The 20,190-nt window shown below is 39.7% G+C and overlaps 1 protein-coding gene across 1 annotated transcript; it reads left to right on the top strand.

The window, feature by feature from the left end:
* Positions 1-72: 72 nt before the first annotated feature.
* LOC308076995 (E3 ubiquitin-protein ligase TRIM35-like) lies at positions 73-13,975 on the top strand (the record flags this gene model as incomplete). Its single annotated transcript, XM_080417518.1, has 6 exons — positions 73-446; positions 4,308-4,346; positions 5,342-5,371; positions 6,770-6,892; positions 10,856-10,900; positions 12,918-13,975. Exons 1-6 carry the CDS (start codon positions 182-184, stop codon positions 13,973-13,975), a joined length of 1,560 nt encoding a protein of 519 aa, XP_080273644.1. The 5' UTR covers positions 73-181.
* Between the last annotated feature and the right edge of the window lie 6,215 nt (positions 13,976-20,190).

Genomic DNA, 20,190 nt, shown 5'->3' with positions numbered 1-20,190 from the left:
TACAACAACATAGTTATACGAGACGAGAAGCGGAGCGTTTAAAAAAAAAAAATCCTTCCCACTCTGGAAGAGTTGGTTTCACTTTGTCGTCGTCTATTGTTTTGCGCATATTTCCATATACGTCACTGCATTCTACGTCTAGTCACAGTTTACTTAACCAAAAGTTTTCTCTGGATATATTATGGCTGCAAAAACACCTAAAAGAGCAATCTTAGACGCCCTTGAGGATCTGGAGAAGATCGAGCTGGAGAAATTCTGCAGCACTTTACTTGAACGTAGAGAAGAACCATGCATACGACGAAACGCAATTGAGAATAAAAGTATACTAGAGATTGCAGACAAGATAGTTAAAACGTTCACTGAGGACAATGCTGTGGAAGTAACAGTGACTATTTTGAAAAAGATATACTGCAACAATGTTGCACAGGAATTGGAGAAAGTGATGGGTAAGTTTCTATCCTAATGGATGACTTTGTGTAGACATCAAGGGCCCAGATTCCTGCTTTGAAATTGAGTCTATATAGGAAGTGACAGTTCATATGAATGGCCTGTAGTTTCGCTGTTTTACCCCGGCTGGTGTCAGAAATATTGTTTCTCCATTCAACTGCAGTGGGTTTTTGACAAACTTTAGACTTGATTGTATTACCTTAATAAACATTGTCATAAATACTATGCTTCCAGTCGCTAGTTTAAGTCTTATGTCTGTAAGGACATCCTTCAACTGTTCTGTACAGTCTCGAAGTTATATAGATATATTGTCAGGCCCTGCAGCCTTGCGGGGACTCTCCTCACACTGAGCAAAACCGTTTTAAGTTCAGCCTGATTAAAGTCTTCCAACCCAATAAAAAATGCACCAGGATGACTAGTCTGCTGTTTACTAATAGCATCATGCAGTTCATACAGTGCCTCCTTAGTATTGGCACTGGAGGGAATGTACACAGCCACCATGAAAATACTGGTAAACTCCCTCGACAGATGGAATGGACCGTGCAGCAACCCGAGTTGCTTTAACACTTCCACTGGGACGCTCATATCTACCTACATATATGTAACGGAGACTGTCTATCGTACACATATCTACCGGTGTTGTCTCTGTAAACTAGACGATTCACGGACATAGACATACTGACACAAGAGTTACAGAATACAGACATAAACAACATGAACCGGAGTAGCCGCTCTGTGCCATCTCTGTGCTTTATTGTGATAAATTGCACGCTTCTACCAGAATCTGTCATTCATAATTATTTATGTAATTCACATGTCTCTTTTTTTGGCGAATGTTCCCCCGAGAATAGGCATGCTAGGGTTCATGTGGTTAATGGTAATGCTATTCATAATAATGTAATGGTGTTTTCATTTAGTCAAGGTGCACTGATATTTTTATATTGTTGGATAATAATATTTTATATTGCACATGCATATGCTTTCATGTTGAGTAGTGTGCATTCCTCTGTCCTCGCTTCTAGTAGGGGGTACTAAGTGAAAAATCGTTACGCGGCGGATAAAAGCATGAAATTTGATACAGATGTCCCTTGGGTCATCCTAAAACATCCTAGAAGGGGTGCCCAAAAAAATCTTAAACAGGAAGTGAGTTATGGACAAAATCCAAAATGGCCACCTAAACTGTTGACCGTTGACTCAAAAGACACCAAAATAATCTCCAAAAAGCATAAAATGTGGCACACATGTCCTTTGGGTCATCCTAAGACATCCTAGAAGGGGAGCCCAAAAAAATCTGAAACAGGAAGTGAGTTATTGACCAAATTGAAAATGGCCGCCTAGTGTTGTCGATTGACTCAAAAGACAACTAAAGAATCTCCAAAAAGTATAAAATGTGTCACACATGTCCCTTGGGTCATCCTAAGACATCCTAGAAGGGGTGCCCAAAAAAGTCTTCAACAGGAAGTGAGTTATTGACTAAATTGAAAATGGCCGCCTACAGTGTTGGCGATTGACTCAAAAAGCCTATAGAATCTCCAAAAAGTATACAATTTGGCACATATGTCTCTTGGGTCATCCTAACACATCCTAGAAGGGGTGCCAAAAATAATCTGAAACAGGAAGTGAGTTATTGACTAAATTGAAAATGGTCGCCTACAGTGTTGAAAGATGATGCAAGATACCTACAGAATCTCATAAAAGCATGAAATGTGGTACAAATGTCCCTTGGGTGATCTGAACGCATCCTACAAGGGGTGCCCAAAAAGGTTTTAAACAGGAAGTGACCGCCTAAAAGCAGTTGACACAAAAGAAAACATAAGGGGACGTCATAAAAGTGTATAATTTGGTACGTACATTGAGTGCTTCTTAATATATCCTAGAAGGGGTTATTTATTTGTTTGCTTGTTTATTAAACTTTTTAGGAAGGGACCATGTTGAAGAAATTCTAAATGGCTGTTTAAACAGTTGACCATGGCAGTCTGCATATTATGCAGACTCAATACGACAGGTTATGCAGTGCATAACTTGCCGTATTTTGTAGTCTACCTTCTGTTTTCATTTCTACATCACTTATTTATTTTACTTTCTGCATAATTTTTTTATTGTACTCTTTGAATCTTCTTTATTTATCTAACTCTCTGCATATTCTCATTTATTTTACTCTGCATCTTATCTTACTCTGCATATTCTTATTTTACTCTCTGCATCTTATTTATTTTGCACTCTACATCTTCTTGCTTGTTTTACACTCTATCTTCTCATGTATTTTCTTCTTGATCATTACTGTTTTTTTGTGATTAGTGTTTAGTAACTACATGTATTCATGTGTGCCATTTCGCAATTACCAGCACATTGGCATAATGCTCTGCAAGGTAACCCAGCATCCCGGCATCTACACTTTCTCGAACAGAAGGGCTCAGCTTTGCAGCCACACTTGAGTTCTCTACAAACTTAAGCAGCCTCTGGCAAGAGTGTCCATAAAGGTGTCCACGAATCAGCGACTTTAATTTATTTGTCAGGAGATGGTAGAGATTGCATAGCTTTCAGGCTTCTGGACCAAATGCTAGATTGGCTGCTCGATTTGAATATTGTAGCAGTGCAGCCCGTGTGGGAGGAGTGTTTTCCATTGAGAGACTATTCAAACTTTTTTTGGCACCCCTTAGGATGCATTCAGATCACCCAAGGGACATTTGTACCAAATTTCATGCTTTTATGAGATTATTTTTTATGAGTGTCTTTTGCATCATCTGTCAAGACTGTACACAGCCATTTTCAATTTAGTCAATAACTCACTTCCTGTTTCAGATAATTTCAGGCACCCCTTCTAGGATGTCTTAGGATGACCCAAGGGACATGTATGCCATTATGAGATTCTTTAGTTGTCTTTTGAGTCAATCGACAACACTGTAGGCGGTCATTTTCAATTTTGTCAATGACTCACTTCCTGTTTAAGATTTTTTTGGGCACCCCTTCTGGGATGTCTTGGGATGACCCAAGGGACATGTATGCCAAATTGTATGCTTTTATGAGATTCTTTAGTTGTCTTTTGAGTCAATAGATAACACTGTAGGCGGCCATTTTCAATTTTGTCAATAACTCAGTTCCTGCTTAAGATTTCTTTGGGCACCCCTTCTAGGATGTCTTAGGATGACCAAAAAGACATGTGTGCCAAATTGTATGCTTTTATGAGATTCTTTAGTTGTCTTTTGAGTCAATCGACAACACTAGGCGGCCATTTTCAATTTAGTCAATAACTCACTTCCTGTTTCAGATTCCTTTGGGCACCCCTTCTAGGATGTCTTAGGATGACCCAAGGGACATATGTGCCAAATTTTATGCTTTTTGGAGATTCTTTTGGTGTCTTTTGAGTCAACGGTCAACAGTTTAGGTGGCCATTTTGAATTATGTCCATAAGTCACTTCCTGTTTAAGATTTTTTTGGGCACCCCTTCTAGGATGTTTTAGGATGACCCAAGGGACATCTGTATCAAATTTCATGCTTTTATCCGCCGCGTAACGATTTGGCCATTTTTTGTGCTTAGTACCCCCTACTATTCTACAAATAGCACTAGTCAGAGCTGTACGGCTCTGGCACTACAGTCAAAGTAGACATCCATCCAAAGTAGACAAACTACACATCCGGAAAAACAGCACTTTGTTGAAACTGCCCACCAGCTGCTCAAAGCCCCGGAAGATTTTCCCAATTCCGGCCGTTCCTTTTTTATCTTGTTAACATAATGTGTTTTGCCAGTTTTCAGGTAAATTCACCATCAAAAATGAAAGAATGTGCCACTCTGACTCCCACTCCTTCTAGGTTTTATTTATATTCATGATTTTCTCATGATTTTCTCTTCCTTCCTACAGAAAAAGCAGTCAACCTGATGAACATCCCGATTACCCCTGGTATGTAACAACCTTCATTCATACAGAAATGTACTTTATTTGAATCCAAATAAAACAATATTGTATAATATTCATGTACTGTGAGGATGTTCTCATGACAAACAGCTACAAAGAATCAAACCGTTCCAAAGAATATACAGTCATAGATACATTCAGGGTCAGTGGTGGCTGGTCAGTGGTGGCTGGTCAATAAAATATATATTTAAAATTAATATTAGGGCGCTAGGGCGGTGCCCTAGCGCCCTAATATTAATTTTAAATATATATTTTATATACGTGTATATTTTAAATTAGCAAACCAACAAAGTAAATGTTATATAGATAATGATTAATAAGTAAAATGTATAATCTGCCATATAATGTAGATAAAAAGCGTTCTACTTTGTCTAAAAAGACAAGATCTGTGTGACCAGTCCCAGAGCAGTAACTTACTGCTCTGGGACTGGTCACACAGATCTTTACCATTGACTCACCATTGAAATTATTGCACATGCGCAGTTCACTCTTCAATGCAAGAGAATGGAGCTAACGCTGGGCCCGGTTTGCAGCGCCCAGCACATATACTGTATACACCTAGAACTGCACTGTTGTTCTTGCCACTTTATTTGACCTCGTAAGCTTTGCTTTCTATGCCTGTATGTCTATGATTTATGCGACGCCGTATGACGGTGCAACAAAAACTGAAAACTGTGCAAAAATTACTGAGCCGACCCAATAACAACAAGGAGATCAGATTTTACTGACACAACTCAACACGTGTTGATTACGAAGCGTTACATATCCAACCATTTGAAAACAGCGGCTGTTGTATTTGTCAAGATTGATCCAATCCAGTGGCCGTAGTCTGTTCATCTGAGGTACATGAAATGATGAAAAATCTGGCTCGTTTCTGTTAACAAAGCAGACAGAATCAAAGAGTGTATGCCACCCTGACTTCCACTTCTTCTAGGTGTTATTTGTATTCATCATGTTGTTCTTCATCTTCTTTCTTACAGAAAAAACAAAGATCAAACCGAAGATCCCTGGTATGTAACAACCTTCATTTATAGAGAAATGAATCTTGTTCCAAATAAAAATTGCATTGCTTTATGCTTTATCGCCACGTAGTATTCATGTACTGTGCGGATGTTCTCATGACACAAACAGTTCAAAAGAATATCATAGATACAATAAGATGTTCGCCCACAACCAAAAGTTGATAACACGGTTATGCTGAAAATGATAATGCTGAACAAGGTTAGCCAACCATGTTAAACCAAATAGAGCCAACCTTGCGCACAAAGTTATTTACATTACATTACATTACAGTCCTTTAGCAGACGCTTTTATCCAAAGCGACTTACAATAAGTGCATTCAACATAGGTACTGTAGGCAAGGAAACTACTAATCACCAGAAGTCATAAGTGCATTCTCTTCTAAAACAAGCAACTAAGAGTATACCTAGTAGTCCATGAGCCAGAGCCCCAAAATTGAGCAATTATTATCGAAAGAGTGGGCAAAACCAAACCTATATTAAATTGTTCAGAGGGTCAATACGAGTAAATAAATGTATGATAACCTCACCACAGGAGCAGCTTTTTCATGGTTATCACACATTTTGTAATTTTCCCCATACGTACATGACAGGTCAAAAAATGACAACATTTTAAAAAGAGTTATCATAATGAAACTTCCGAAACTTCTGAAATTGTATATTTAAATATGCAAATTAGGCATAGGAAAATTTGCCCAAATTTGCATAACTTTCCAGAATCAACATTGGACAAAGCCAGAGTCAACATACTTATTTCATTTTGTTAAGATGTTGGATTCAAAGGTTTTTAACGAGGGAATATTCAATATCTGCTCAATTTTGGGGCTCTGGCTCATGGACTAAATGCCTAATTTGCATATTTAAATATACAATTTGAGAAAACTTGTAATACGATAAATCATCGTCTTCATGTAAGTAATCAACTCAGGCAGTTTCATTATGATAACTCTTTTTAAAATTTTGTCATTTTTTGACCTGTCATGTACGTATGGGGAAAATTACAAAATGTGTGATAACCATGAAAAAGCTGCTCCTGTGGTGAGGTTATCATACATTTATTTACTCGTATTGACCCTCTGAACAATTTAATATAGGTTTGGTTTTGCCCACTCTTTCGATAATAATTGCTCAATTTTGGGGCTCTGGCTCATGGACTATAGTGCTAAAGAGTGCAATATATCAGCTACCTACTTTCTTAAACAGATGAGAGTAGGAAGTAGGAAAATCAAATGAGCAAGAGCTAAAACAAATAAGTATTGAATAAACAAGAACCAATAAGGCAAGAGCTCGTACAACTAATTGACAACAAGTCGTGGGATCAACTTACAGATCACGCTCACACATCATATTAATTTGTGCACCATATGACGTTACCCTTCCTTCCTACAGAAAAACCAGTCAACCCGGTGGTCCAACCAAAGATCTCCGTTACTAGACCATTCCTGCCTGGGGAGATGACCACCCAAAGGTTGTGCCGTGTGGGTTATGCACAGTATTCAGGCAGTACATCAGGTATGGAAAGTAACTTTGTACTTGGTACCTGCAACAGTTCCAACACACACACCGCATCGTGGAGCCACAGCGAACACACACACACACGTCGCAAACCCACAGCGAACACACACACTTGCGCGTGTAAATCTGCGTGCTTGTGGCATGAAGATGATAGCCAAAGCGCCCTCCCTCTCATGAAACGCAGAGTGTGTGGACTCGGGCCGTAAATGAAAGTCCTTTGCAGCGTTCTCTGTGTAACAGTGGCCATGCACAGTTTGCAGTTTGATCATTCATCCCATAGCTTGGGACGCTATAACCATGGCGACGGCTCCCATAGGCCAAACTCCGATTCTCCGGTGTTGACATTAAAGCGTGAATAAACAGCTTACATTTTGGAAAAGTTAAAAACGGGCGACGTTATTTGGTGCATATGCTAACAGACAATGGCCGTGGGCAAATTCAGATCAGTTGCTCCAGCGATTGAGGAGGCAGGACAGACAGATCATGTCCACAGAGGTTTCCTTAATTATATAGAGAGATGTAGCAACCTTCATTTATAGATAAATGTATCGTGTTCCAAAATTGATAGCCATGAGTTAAATGCTAATGACATCAGAACTTATTTGGCAAAATAATACCTGTTGTGTTTATTTGTGTATAAAAATATACATTGCAGTTACATATTGTAGGCTACTCCATTTTTTATTATATAGTACTGTCTTTCTTCCTCAATATCCTACATATTGTCCACCTATTGTACGAGTTTTAATTGCCATGGGCCATGTTGCGCACAGGGCTGATGCGGCATTGGATCACGTTTCCACAGCTGTTTATCTTGTGATCACAACATGCGGATCTTGTGAGCACACCTTAATTAAATTGCAGTGCTGCGGGAATATGGGGTGAGGGGGTCCTTGTTGAGGGCCGTCCAATCCAAAGCGAGAGCTGTGTCCGTGTGCTGGGCAGTAAGTCGGTAGTTCAGGTAGTTTGGTCCAAATTCAGGTACTATACTACAGATTTTATCCAAATCTCATGCAATGCAGTACACCGTATCTGTAGTCCTGACATCAAGACTTATCTGTCAGATTTCTCATCGATTCGATACCCATCAGCTACATATGATTGGCTTCCAAACTTTGCAGGATTTGCTCGTTTTGCAGAAAATGGCACAAATCATGAACACTTAAAGTACCAATTGCTGTGAAACTGTACACACAGTAAGGACGAAGCCACACCCCAAATGTTTCACTTCGGCCTCATGGTGGTGCCACAACAGCCCACTTCAATATAAAAATATTTTAAATATTCCTTGGATCCTCACTCTCCATATAGGCCTAACCCTTCAACGCGTCCAGGAGAAGCGAGTTCCAAAACCGGCACCTGGCTGCAACCTACAGTACACGGTCTCTCTCTCTCTCTCTCTCTCTCTCTCTCTCTCTCTGTCTCTCTCATATATATTCATTCATTATATATATATATTTTTTTTTTAATAAATAATAACATTCAGATTCTCTCTCTCTTATTCATTCATATTATATATATAATAAAATTCAGATTTTAAACGGCAGTGGCTTTTTCATTTGATAGCGCCTTTACGCACAGACTCTCTCACTCACTCACTCACACACACACTGCCCACGATTATTAGTACTCATGCATTATGATAAACAATGTTCAAATCACTTAATGTAGGGGGAATTCAATTGCCTATGTCAGTTACAGCAGTACAATCCCAGGGGGAAATAATACATTTTTGTCCACAAATTGTTCAATAAAAGTGCAAAAGTCTACCCTAAATAAAAGATTTACCAGAAATGGATCTCTGGCTGCTCCAAGGCATTCTTTATTGGTGTTTTCTGCATGACGAAGGTCTTAAACAGCTGCCTTTCTGTCCATTGGAGTAGATAATTCCTTATTTTTAAGACATCACAGGAAAAAAAAATGCAATCAAGGATAAAGTAATTGGACTTGCATGTCACATTATCTACTCCATTGTAGTGTTGTCACGATACTGAATTTCCAACTTTGATACGATATCTTGGATGGTTTATTACGCGAGGCTCGCGAGGAGGAGCAGGAGGAGGCTCCTCCTCCTCGCGAGCCTCACGTAATAAACCCCCGCCTCGCAGCGCCGCGTCCTCCTTCTCCTCCTCGCGAGCCTCGCTAATAAACCCTGTCTCGAAAAGCCCCGCCTCGCCCCGAAGCCCCGTGCCTAAAAACGAGCGCTCTGTCTTCAATCACCCTGGTTCTCCAATCACCCTATTATTTTTTTCTTCTTTATATATATATTTTTTTAAATCCCAAATCGATTATTCTAATAGAGCAAATACATTGCATAATCCATCAAAACTAGGCTTTAACGTAATTAATAATTAATTAATAATTAATAACTATCTCAATGTATGATTACAAAATACCCTGCAAGTGAATTGTTATTGCCTGATGTCTGTTTATGGACAACTTCATTCTCAACGACAGGATGATAGACTTAATTAGTTTGATCTCATTATGCATTTTGTCTAATGGCTAGTACATGTAGAATTAAATATTGAGTATGTCATGTTTGAATCATTTTTACATAGCTCTGTATTTCTCCTTTTGTCATTCTTATAGAGTACAGAAGTCCTGACGTCACTCGTCCATCCCCAGGTTCGTAAAGTAATTTCGCTATGGAGAATAACATTGGGTCATCATAGAATCGTCTCATATAAGAATTGTGGTCCAAAAATAAACAAACTGACTCGGCGATATTGTCAGGGAGGAGGTTCTGTATCGTTTATCATAGTCAGTCACTTATATTTGATACAGTCTGTTTCTGGCGAAAATGTAACTAATTTGGCGGAAGTATCATTATCGTTTTCTCAATGTCAGTTGATGCTTCATATCCATAAGAGTAAAACCGCCAGGGTCATTTGTTTATTTTTGGAACACAGTTCTTATTTGACGCGATATTAAATACGTCTATGGGGATTCAGAATGGGGGTGGAAAACCGCGAACCAGGTAGACAAACCTAGGATGTGTAAATTAGGTCAGACTTCGGTGCTCTATAGATGGTTATTTCAGTAACAGGTGTCTCATGTCTAACTAATACTAATATAAACAATATCAATTTTAAGTGATTACACCAAAAAGTGAGGTTGGGAAAATGTAAACCCCCAAACACAACACAACAACAAGGTCAAAAGTACAATATAATAATGTATTTACCAAAATATTACTGAGATCAAAAGTGCAATACACACACACACACACACACACACACACACACACACACACACACACACAGTAAACAGAAAACAGAAAACGGAGGGGGCTTAGCCCACAACATTTCTCCGACTGTGACCAGCTAATCTCCTGCACCGTTCCGGTCACTGCGAAACTGTGCACACACACTCCCTGGATGCCAAAGCAGAACCTCTTTCCCGAATTTTTCAGATCAGCCTGTCATAGCGCCACCATGAGGCCGATTTTGGCAAAACACATTGTTTTTATATTACGCCTACAGATTTTGTCCAAAAATCACACAAATCGGTACACAGTATCTCTATAGTCATTTGATCAACACGGATCTGTCCGATTTTCCATATTCCATCCTGATTGGCTAAGATTGGCTTCCAAAGTTTTCAGGATTGGTCCGTTTTGAACAAAATGCCTCAAATCATGAACGCAGCGTGCAATTTCCGTGAAATTTTGCACGCACATTCCCACTATGCCGAGGAAGAAATGCCCCCCTTTCACATTGGCCTGTTATAGCGCCACCAGCAGGTCTAATTTAGCAAAACACATTTTTGGAACAAAATGCCTCAAATCATGAATTTGAGGCAAATCATGAAATGGCACCCTTTTCACGTTGGCATATTATAGCGCCACTAGGAGGCCACAATAACCTACATGACCTGGCGGAGACCTGTGCTCCGAGGAGCACTTTTCCTAGTTTATATTCCTGCTGTTCTTTATTTTATGATTTCATCTTTCTATAGGATTCCCGTCGATGGGCCGAAAACCTGGAAAAACCCCATCCCCAAGTATGTAACTTTCATTCATGCAATAATTTTCCTTGTTCTTTATTACATTTACGTTGCTTTTCATGTAAAGGTAGATGTGATTTCCTGAATTCTAGGGCCTTTCTAACAAGTAGCTTAATACTTTTTTATCAGGTTTTACTAATATGGGTACTTTTTTGTAATTTTATCCATTAAAAAGTTAAATGCTAATGGTCATTTTGTCACTGAGTCTATATACACTTTACCATATAAATTAAATCAATTTGTATTATTATTACTACTACCAGTTTACTACAGGTAACATTCAGAGTATCTTTAACTACTTAAACCCTGTACTTCATTAACTGGGGTCCCCCAGGGGTCTGTACTCATTACCTTCCCTTTTCCCATCTACACCAAATCTTTTCGCCAAGAATAGCAAATGTACAAGCTCACAACGTGTTCTGTTTGATCTTGTAGATCAGCAATTTTAGTGAATGTTTTCCTATTTTCATTGAATGTTTGACTATTACTGATCATAGGGTTCATGTGGTGGGTGTGAAGTTATCTAATACATTTGAGATTTCATCCCAAATAAAAGCTTAGTCCAATGGCCATTGAACCACCAGCCTATAGTACAACTGTCCATACGTTTTATTGTTTATTATCATCCTATTAACCCTTGCATTGTGTTAGAAACCTGCTGACACTTTTGGTGTTAGCGGGTTAAATTTGACCCGTGATTTAACTCAAATACTTCCCCCCCCCCACCTCATAGCTGACTTGTTATGCATTCATATCCATGTAAACACTTTTAAAAATATTATTTGGGGTTAGGGTTTCATCTTTCAATATAGCTCATTTTCAATTATAAAAATGTTAAAATTCACTCATTCCATTTTGTATAATGAAGACAATGGATAATGATGTTATCTAGCTATTATAGACTAATAGTAGAACACACTTCCAAAAATAAAATACTTGTTTTTGTTTTTTAACTTAACTGTTAATATTATTAAAAATAGTGACATCTGTGGTTTTAATGGTCAAAATTGACCCATATACCATTATATAAAAAGTCATTTATTTTTCATAAACCCAAACTTTATTTTACTCCTAATAGCACATGCAAATTGAGGACAAGTTGCTCTCAAACATGTAAACATTCAATATTGACAATTTGGGGGGAAATTGAGCCACACTTCTCTGCCGGGTCATATTTGACCCTTAAAGGAGAGATCCGGACATTTTAAGTGTTATCTTTGATGTGTCGTTAGTCACTCACCCACGTAGAAAGTGGCGTTGAGTTTTTCCAGCGATTCCCCTGTCGTCATTTTTTCGACCCCCTCCGTTGGCATAATGGGAGCGCGTGCATGAGTGAAATTCGTCTATTATAACCGATGCAAAGTCTCATGATACTCAAACATGCACTGAAAGTCCCTGAGAAGCTAACGCTAATGCCGAACGAGCTAACGCTGTTTGCTTATTTCTCTCCCTGGCAACACCGAGTTGCCAGGTTCTGGGAGAGAAACAAAAGATAACACTTAAAATGTCCGGATCTCTCCTTTAACACCACAGATGTCACTTTTTTATAGAGACCATCAGAATGAACTAAAATGGTGTTAATTCATTTTGTTGCGTTTAAAGTTGCTGTTTCTGAGGGTATCATGAAGCCTTAAATAAACCCTGTAAAAGCTTAGTCCAATGGCCATTGAACCACCAGCCTATAGTACAACTGTCCATACGTTTTATTGTTTAAATAAACCCTGTAAAAGCTTAGTCCAATGGCCATTGAACCACCAGCCTATAGTACAACTGTCCATACATTTTATTGTTCCAATAAAGAAATGTAAAGGGTGCTTTGTATTTAAACTTACACCTAACACAATGGAAGGGTTAAAGATTAACCAATTAGACTAACCAATTAGACAACCTCACCCTACTCACAATGTGTAGTTTCAGACATTGCCAACTGCCACTCTGATTCCCAATTCTACCAGATGTTATTCATATGTACGCTGTTCTTTATGATTTCATGCGTTTATCTTCCTTCTTGCAGCAAAGCCCAGGCTAATGTATGATCCGAAGGTCCGACTGAAGTCTAAACTCAAGACTATACAGGACAACAGGAACAAATACAGTGAGTTTGAACAGACATACAAAGAAGTTTCTTTACACAACGAGACGCAGGTGGGGATCACAGAGAAGCAGATCAGAGCAGAGATTGAAAAGCTCCACCAGTTCCTGAGAGAGGAAGAGGAGGAAAGAGTTTCAGCTCTGAAGGAGGAAGAGAAGCAGAAAGCAGAGATTGTCACCAGAGAGATGAAGAACATTCAGGAGCAGATCATCTCTCTCTCAGACCAAATGTCTGAAATAAAACAAGAGCTGCAGAAACGCCGCCCTTCACTTTTCAGACAGTATACATTGTTAGAACCTCAGCTGGTCTCAGGGGTGTTGATAGATGTGGCCAAACACCTGGGTAATCTGACCTACACAGTGTGTGAGGAGATCAAGAAGAAGGTCATGTTCAGTCCTGTCATTCTGGACCCAAACACAGCAAACGGCTATCTCTCTCTGTCTGAAGACCTGACCAGTGTGAGAGATACAGGGACAATGCTGGAGCTTCCTGACAACCCAGAGAGGTTCACTACGTATCCCAGTGTTCTGGGTTCAGAGGGTTTCAGTTCAGGGAAACACAGCTGGGAGGTGGAGGTTGGAGACCATCCTCGATGGAATATAGGTTATGTTAAAAAGTCTGTCAACAGGAAGGGAGATAAATCTGTCACACCAGAAGATGGAGTATGGTGTTTATGTCGACACAGTATGAAGTACACTAATGGCGTAGAATACATCTCAGTGCAGAAGCATCCTCAGAGGATCAGAGTCCAGCTGGACTATGATAAGGGGGAGGTGTCCTTCTACGACACTGAAGACATGACTCACATCTACACTCATAGACAGTACACTTTCAGGGAGAAACTCTACCCATATTTGAATTATGAACAGGCTGGTGATGCTGAAACCGCTGAAAGCACTTATATCAAAGTCTGTAAAGTAGAGGACCAGTGGTCGTGGATACAGGAACCAGATACGCATGACGTGTGTGCAGAGCTATAATTAGGCCAGGTCGCCGTCATGGTTCATAATCTCTTACAGAGCCATGCCACGGAAAAGAAAACTATCTCTGGGCCGTCGGACCCGAGACGCCAAGCGCAAGTGTTTCCTTCGTGCAGGAGAACATCTAAACGCAACACGCTGTAAAAGCAAGAGCGTAAAGCGTAAAAGGACCACAAAAAAGGACAGAAACTTCAGAAGAGCATGGACACCTCCACACCAACCCACAGAAATGGTTGACTTTCACACACCAACTATGGATAGCGTCTGCAATTCATGCCATGCTGTCATGTTCCCCTGGGAAACATCAAAAGGTCCTGTTGGTAAGAAGTCCTTCCGTGACTGTTGCCAATATGGAAAGATCCAACTCCAGCCATTCATGGACCCCCCTCCTAGACTACAATCTCTGTTTGACAGGGACTCTCCAATCCGGGCAATTCATGGACAACATCAGGCAGTATAATGGTTTAGTATCAATGGCTTCCAGGAACGTCACTGGTAAGATAGTGGAGTTCAAAGGACAAGGACCAAAGACATTCAAGATGAGTGGCCAGATGTACCACATTACTCCATCTGCAATCTTTCCTGACAGCACAAAGATGCCCAAATTCTCAGTGTGGCCAGATGTACCACATTACTCCATCTGCAATCTTTCCTGACAGCACAAAGATGCCCAAATTCTCACAAATCGGGCCTAAACGCAACACAACCTTGGATCGGGCCTAAATGTGAGGGCCGCGAAGCATCTCCTCACACAACTACTGGACATGTGTTTCCAGAAGCCCCTTGGTTGTGTATAAGTTTATAGCCAGGCTTTGGCCTTTTGGGTCTCTTGACCTGTATTTGTTAAACTAGATGTGAGGGCCGCATCTAGTTATTATTATTATTATTATTATTATTATTATTATTATTATTATTATTATTATTATTATTATTATTATTATTATTATTATTATACATTTTATTTATAACACTACATTTTTGCAAATCATAGTGCTACAGGGTTTAAAAACAGTGAAGTGAATGGGGGGTGGGTGTGATGTGGTAACATTTTCGCACTCTTATCAGGATCCTAGCAGTGCTGTTTTGAATGTATTGAAGCCTCTGCAGGCTCTTAGTAGGGATCCTGATGAGTAGTACGTTGAAGTAAGCCAGCCTGGAGGAGACGAAGGCATGGACCAGTTTTTCAGCAACTGGCAGGGTGGGGGTGGATTTAGACAATGTTCTTGAGGTGGAAATAGGAGGTTTTACAGAGGTGTTATATGTGTGCCTCAAGGTTCAGTTGAGAGTCCATTTTAACGCCCAGGTTGGTGACTGTGGGTGAGAGGGAAAGGTGTTTTTCATCAGGTTTGGATTACATTTTATTTTATTTTTAATTTACATTCATCTTGGTATTTGATTCCTCGTCTGGATGTAAAAAGTAAATTGTATTGAAATTGTTATTAAATCATGTCTACAGAGACAGGGTCAGAGAGGTCAACTCTAAGAACAACCATGTACTCTGTGTATAAATATATAACCTATAGGCTCCCTTCTGCATCGTGGATGCAAAACACACTCAATTCAACTTTTAAACTCTGGTGAAGAAGGCTGTTCACAGCGTGACTTGTAGATCTGATATTTTTGCTACTTTTGGATAACAATTATAAAATATTTTTGTAACAATTATTATACAAATATAACTATATATATTTTTACTGTTAATTTTTTGTCCTACTTAATTTGAATGTATTATCTATGTATTCAATGGACATTCACCTGCTAAACAAAATTGTCTGCAATAAAAAATAAAAATAAAATGGTGATTCATACTTTGTCACTATAGTTCACATGAAGGTATTTCATATCTCTGGTGGATAAATATGACTTCTAATCATAAAGTAATATTTTCTTGTCGTAAAAGTAGACTTACTGCTAAATACATTTGCTGATAAGCACAACAAGTACTCTTTTAGAGTGGAGGTATAGTAAAATGATGTGATTGTAAATGGTATATTTTCTATAGGTGACAGCTGGAGGTATAGTTAAGTTATGTCAGATCTGCTCCACACAAGGCCTATTGGACTCATCTAGGTACTAGGTGCACCACTAGTGGACAATAATTTGATGTTTTATTTGTTATCAGCCTTGAATTGCATTTCGTTTTTATCATTGACAGTCATTTTTGTGTTTCTATATTTATATTTATATAGCTCCCTGATTAAGCCTGGATCATTTGAATAAATTACTTGATCCACAATGACTATTAGTAGAATATTACTAGGCCTAATTGTTGATTAATTAGGATTAACAATTGAACATTTGTTGCTGTGGTGTTGGTTGTAAAGACAACGATTTACAATTATATTATAATTTTATTTATGACACCATAACACATTTATTTAAGTGAAATGGTATAAAATCAGATGAATGTTATTTTGCAGTAATCAAATGTTTGTCAGTGTGTTTACATCCAGACTGGTATCAATGGTATCAACAGTTGGATTTTCAACTGGTTTTGATGGAAAGAAGCAACATATCATCCTATAATACAATCCGCAAGTTTGCCCATGCCTGATGTGAAAAGTTTGTCAAGATGTGAAAAGTTTGTCAAAAACTGCGCACTGCGCATGCGTGGAGTAGCGAAACCCAACACCATGCAGCTGCTTTTGTAATCTCCCCACACAACAATACTGAGTCGGCATCTGGGTTGCCACGTTGGGGGGGGCTTGTGACAAGCAGACAGGTCAGTGTTGCCAGATGTGCGCCAGAAACGAGCAACCACCTTCATGAAAAAAATAAACCAGCCGATGGGGTCCGATGTTTCACGAGGGTCCCAAGACTCCCAGGGGGTCCGCGGACCCCCTGGGAGTAAAATTATTAAAACAACATTTTAAACTTTTTTGAGGGAAATTTTTATCCCACGATTTTGGGACCCCAAAATAAGTTAGCCCTCGCTTATTTTGGGGTTCCAAAGCTGCTTCTCCCTCCCTGCACGCGAGCGTGTCTCCCCTTGCACCATGTGTTTGTGTGTGTGTGTGTGTTTGTTTGTGGATTCCACACACTGGACTACTACGCTTTTGTGGGTCTTTGCGAAATCCCGAAGTGGAGTTTTGGTCATTGGAACGGTGATGCACGTCACCCCTTTGTGAAGTGGTTATTTTCAAACCCTGGAGTGCATTTAGGGGAGCGTCAAGAGTGTTTGTGTTGGAGCGCCTCAGTGCGGCTGAAGAGTTCATGTGCAACCTCTTGCATGCGTGGCTGTGGCTTTACAGTTCTCAGTTTTCCTTCGCCGTGTCTGTAGGTCTCCAGGGACCCCCAAGGGTCTCCAGGGAACCCCCAAGGGTCTCGCGGGACCCCCAAGGGCTCCGCTATGTTTCGCGGGGGTCCGAAGGGCTCCACGATGTTTCGCGGGTGTCCCAAGACTCCAAGGGGTCCGCGGAAAGAGGGGAGCACAGGACACTCAGCGTTGCCATGTCCTCTGATTAGACACGTATTTGCCTTGCTTTTCACCACAGCGTTGCCATGTCTGAAAATCATAAGCGACTTTGCCCTACTTTCACACAATACTCTCTCTCACACTGTGAGGTGGCTGTAAGGTGGATCGATGCGAAGTGGACGACGCGCCGAACTTCTAGTTATCTACAATAGAAGCTTTATATTGTTTGTTTTTTCCTGTGTGAAAAACTGTGCAATAAGCTAAAAATGCCATGACCATATCTGCAACAAAAAAAAAATCCTTGATGATAAAGTTGACGAAAACATAAACAAACCATGTGAGCTTTGGAAGTTACTTAACAATCAACTAGGCTGCAGCAAGAAACTGAAAACCAGGTTTACAAACATCAACATTAAGTCGGACAACACTCGGACAACACTCGGACAACATAGCATTCTACAAACATCTAGGTGTACGCAAAGATGATTTTAAACTCACCATGGTGACAACAGATGAGGTGTTTAAAAAATTGCCATGACAATATTCCCTCCAAATGTCTCAAAGACTCAGCCGCCTCCACTGCTCCAATCATCAGCAACATAGTAAACCTCTCCATCAAACAGGGACGCGTCCCCATGATTTTAAAATAGCGAGAGTAACCCCTCTGTACAAAAAAGGAAGGAAATTAGACCAATTCCAATAGGCAACTACCTCCCTATTTCTATTCTTAGTTCCATCTCGAAAGTTATGGAAAAAATAGTTTATGAGCAGGTTGAAAAGTATCTTGCTGAAAAAGAACTAATGTACGAATTCCAATCTGGCTTCAGAACATCCCACTCCACTGACACATGCCTTCTCTATTTGAACGACCACATCAGACAAGAGGTGGACAAGGGCAAATACTGCGGCATGGTCATGCTGGACCTCCAGAAGGCTTTTGACACCGTTAATCACTATATTGATTGATAAACTAAAAGCAATCGGTTTTGATAGCACATCAGTGAGCTGGATGCAATCCTGGCTATCTGGAGGGGAGAGAACAGGTGGTGGAGATGAACGGAATCCTGTCCCCCTCTCCCAGTGAGCTGTGGCGTTCCGCAAGGAAGCATACTTGGGCCTTTACTGTTCCTTGTACAGTATATGTACACGACATGACATCAGCTTGTGACTGCAACTTGTTATTGATGACTCAGCTCTGCTGGTCTCGGACAGGGACAAGTTGCAGGTTGAAAAAGCCCTTAGCTTTGAACTCGGTAGAATCTGCACCTGGCTCACTGATAACAAACTATCATTACACCTGGGGAAAACCGAATCTATAAAGAAAACATCCATACTCTTAGGGTCTAAATTTAACCTCGGAAAGGCTAACGGCTTCACAATAAAAGTGGGTGACAATTTTATCACGAGAAAAGAGGAAATGACCTACCTAGGTTCCATTTTAGAGGCAATCTTTTCAGTCATAAAATGGCTAGAGATGCTCGGATCGATCGGCTGATAATGCCTCTATAATGCCTCTGAAGTGTAGTAGGGTAGAAGTAAAAGTACTGAAAATTGGAACTACTCTAGTAAAGTAACTGAATTGGTCGTTGTTTCAGGCCTATTCCCCCCCCCCCCCCAAAAAAAAAAAACATTTTTTAATATAAATAGCATACATAGTAAATGTTGTTACAGAAGGTCTTGCACCATCACGTCGCGATGACACGTTGTGAGCTTGTTGATTTCAAAAAATCGTGAAAAACATTTCACACAAATCTAGTAGCCTATTGTGGTCCCTGCCTGGCACAAAATAATTTCAGATGGGGGTCTGAGGCCAAATGCATATTAATTTGGGTGTCCTTGACATGAAAAAGGTTGGTTTACAAGAATCAAATGTTGTGCACCTGACTGCAAGATGATTGAGCTTGTTAGCAGTGGTGGAAAGTAACTACTGTAAGTACATTTACTTAAGTACTGTACTTAAATACAATTTTGATGTAGGCTACTTTTACTTAACTGGAGTATTTCCAATTGTCTATACTTTTACTTCCACTACAACTCAAATATTGTACTTTTTACACCACTACAATTATTAGAAAACTTTAGATACTTTGTAGATTTGGATTATTATTACAAAACATGCATTACCCACTTCAGCCCTATACATACTAAGGCTATTTGAAAATAGCCGATCTACAAGCTCACAACGCATCGCAAAGCGACGCGTTGTGAGCTTGTAGATATGCTATTTTCAAAGCCTTTTTATACATCTGGAAACTTGTGAAATGGGACATTACTTTAAGTACTTAAGTATATTTTAATGCGAATACTTTTGTACTTTTACTCAAGTAAAGTTTGAATACCGGACTTTAATTTGTAACAGATTATTTCTACATTGTGGTATTGGTATTTTTACTTAAGTACAACATGTGAGTACTTCTTCCACCACTGCTTTGTTAGCAATTCCACTGACTGTTTGTAGGAAAAATAGGAACAGGAAAAGTGTTGCTGGTACCAGGTCTTAACAGGCCTGCTTTTTTGATACCCTTGATGTCTAGGTTCCAAGTGGGCTGAGAGATACAAAATGGAGATGTGTAACCACTAGTGGACCCTCAAATTAATATGGATTTGACTGTGGACCCCCAGCTGAAAACATTTTGTTGCGAGGGACCCCCATTAAAGAATTGTGTGTTGTTAAAATGTTTCAAATATAGCCTATTCAAAATGATCAGCTATTTTCTGATTTCTATGCCATATTAACACATTTTCAGACATGGATTACCTTGTTACACATCCAAAAGCAGCCCCTAGTTTACTCCGCTAG

The sequence above is a fragment of the Gymnoscopelus braueri genome (genome assembly GCF_963280865.1).
Source record: "Gymnoscopelus braueri genome assembly, chromosome: 21".
NCBI lineage: Eukaryota > Metazoa > Chordata > Actinopteri > Myctophiformes > Myctophidae > Gymnoscopelus > Gymnoscopelus braueri.
Note: the sequence above shows the minus strand (reverse complement) of the source record. Positions and strands in the feature narration are given on the sequence as shown.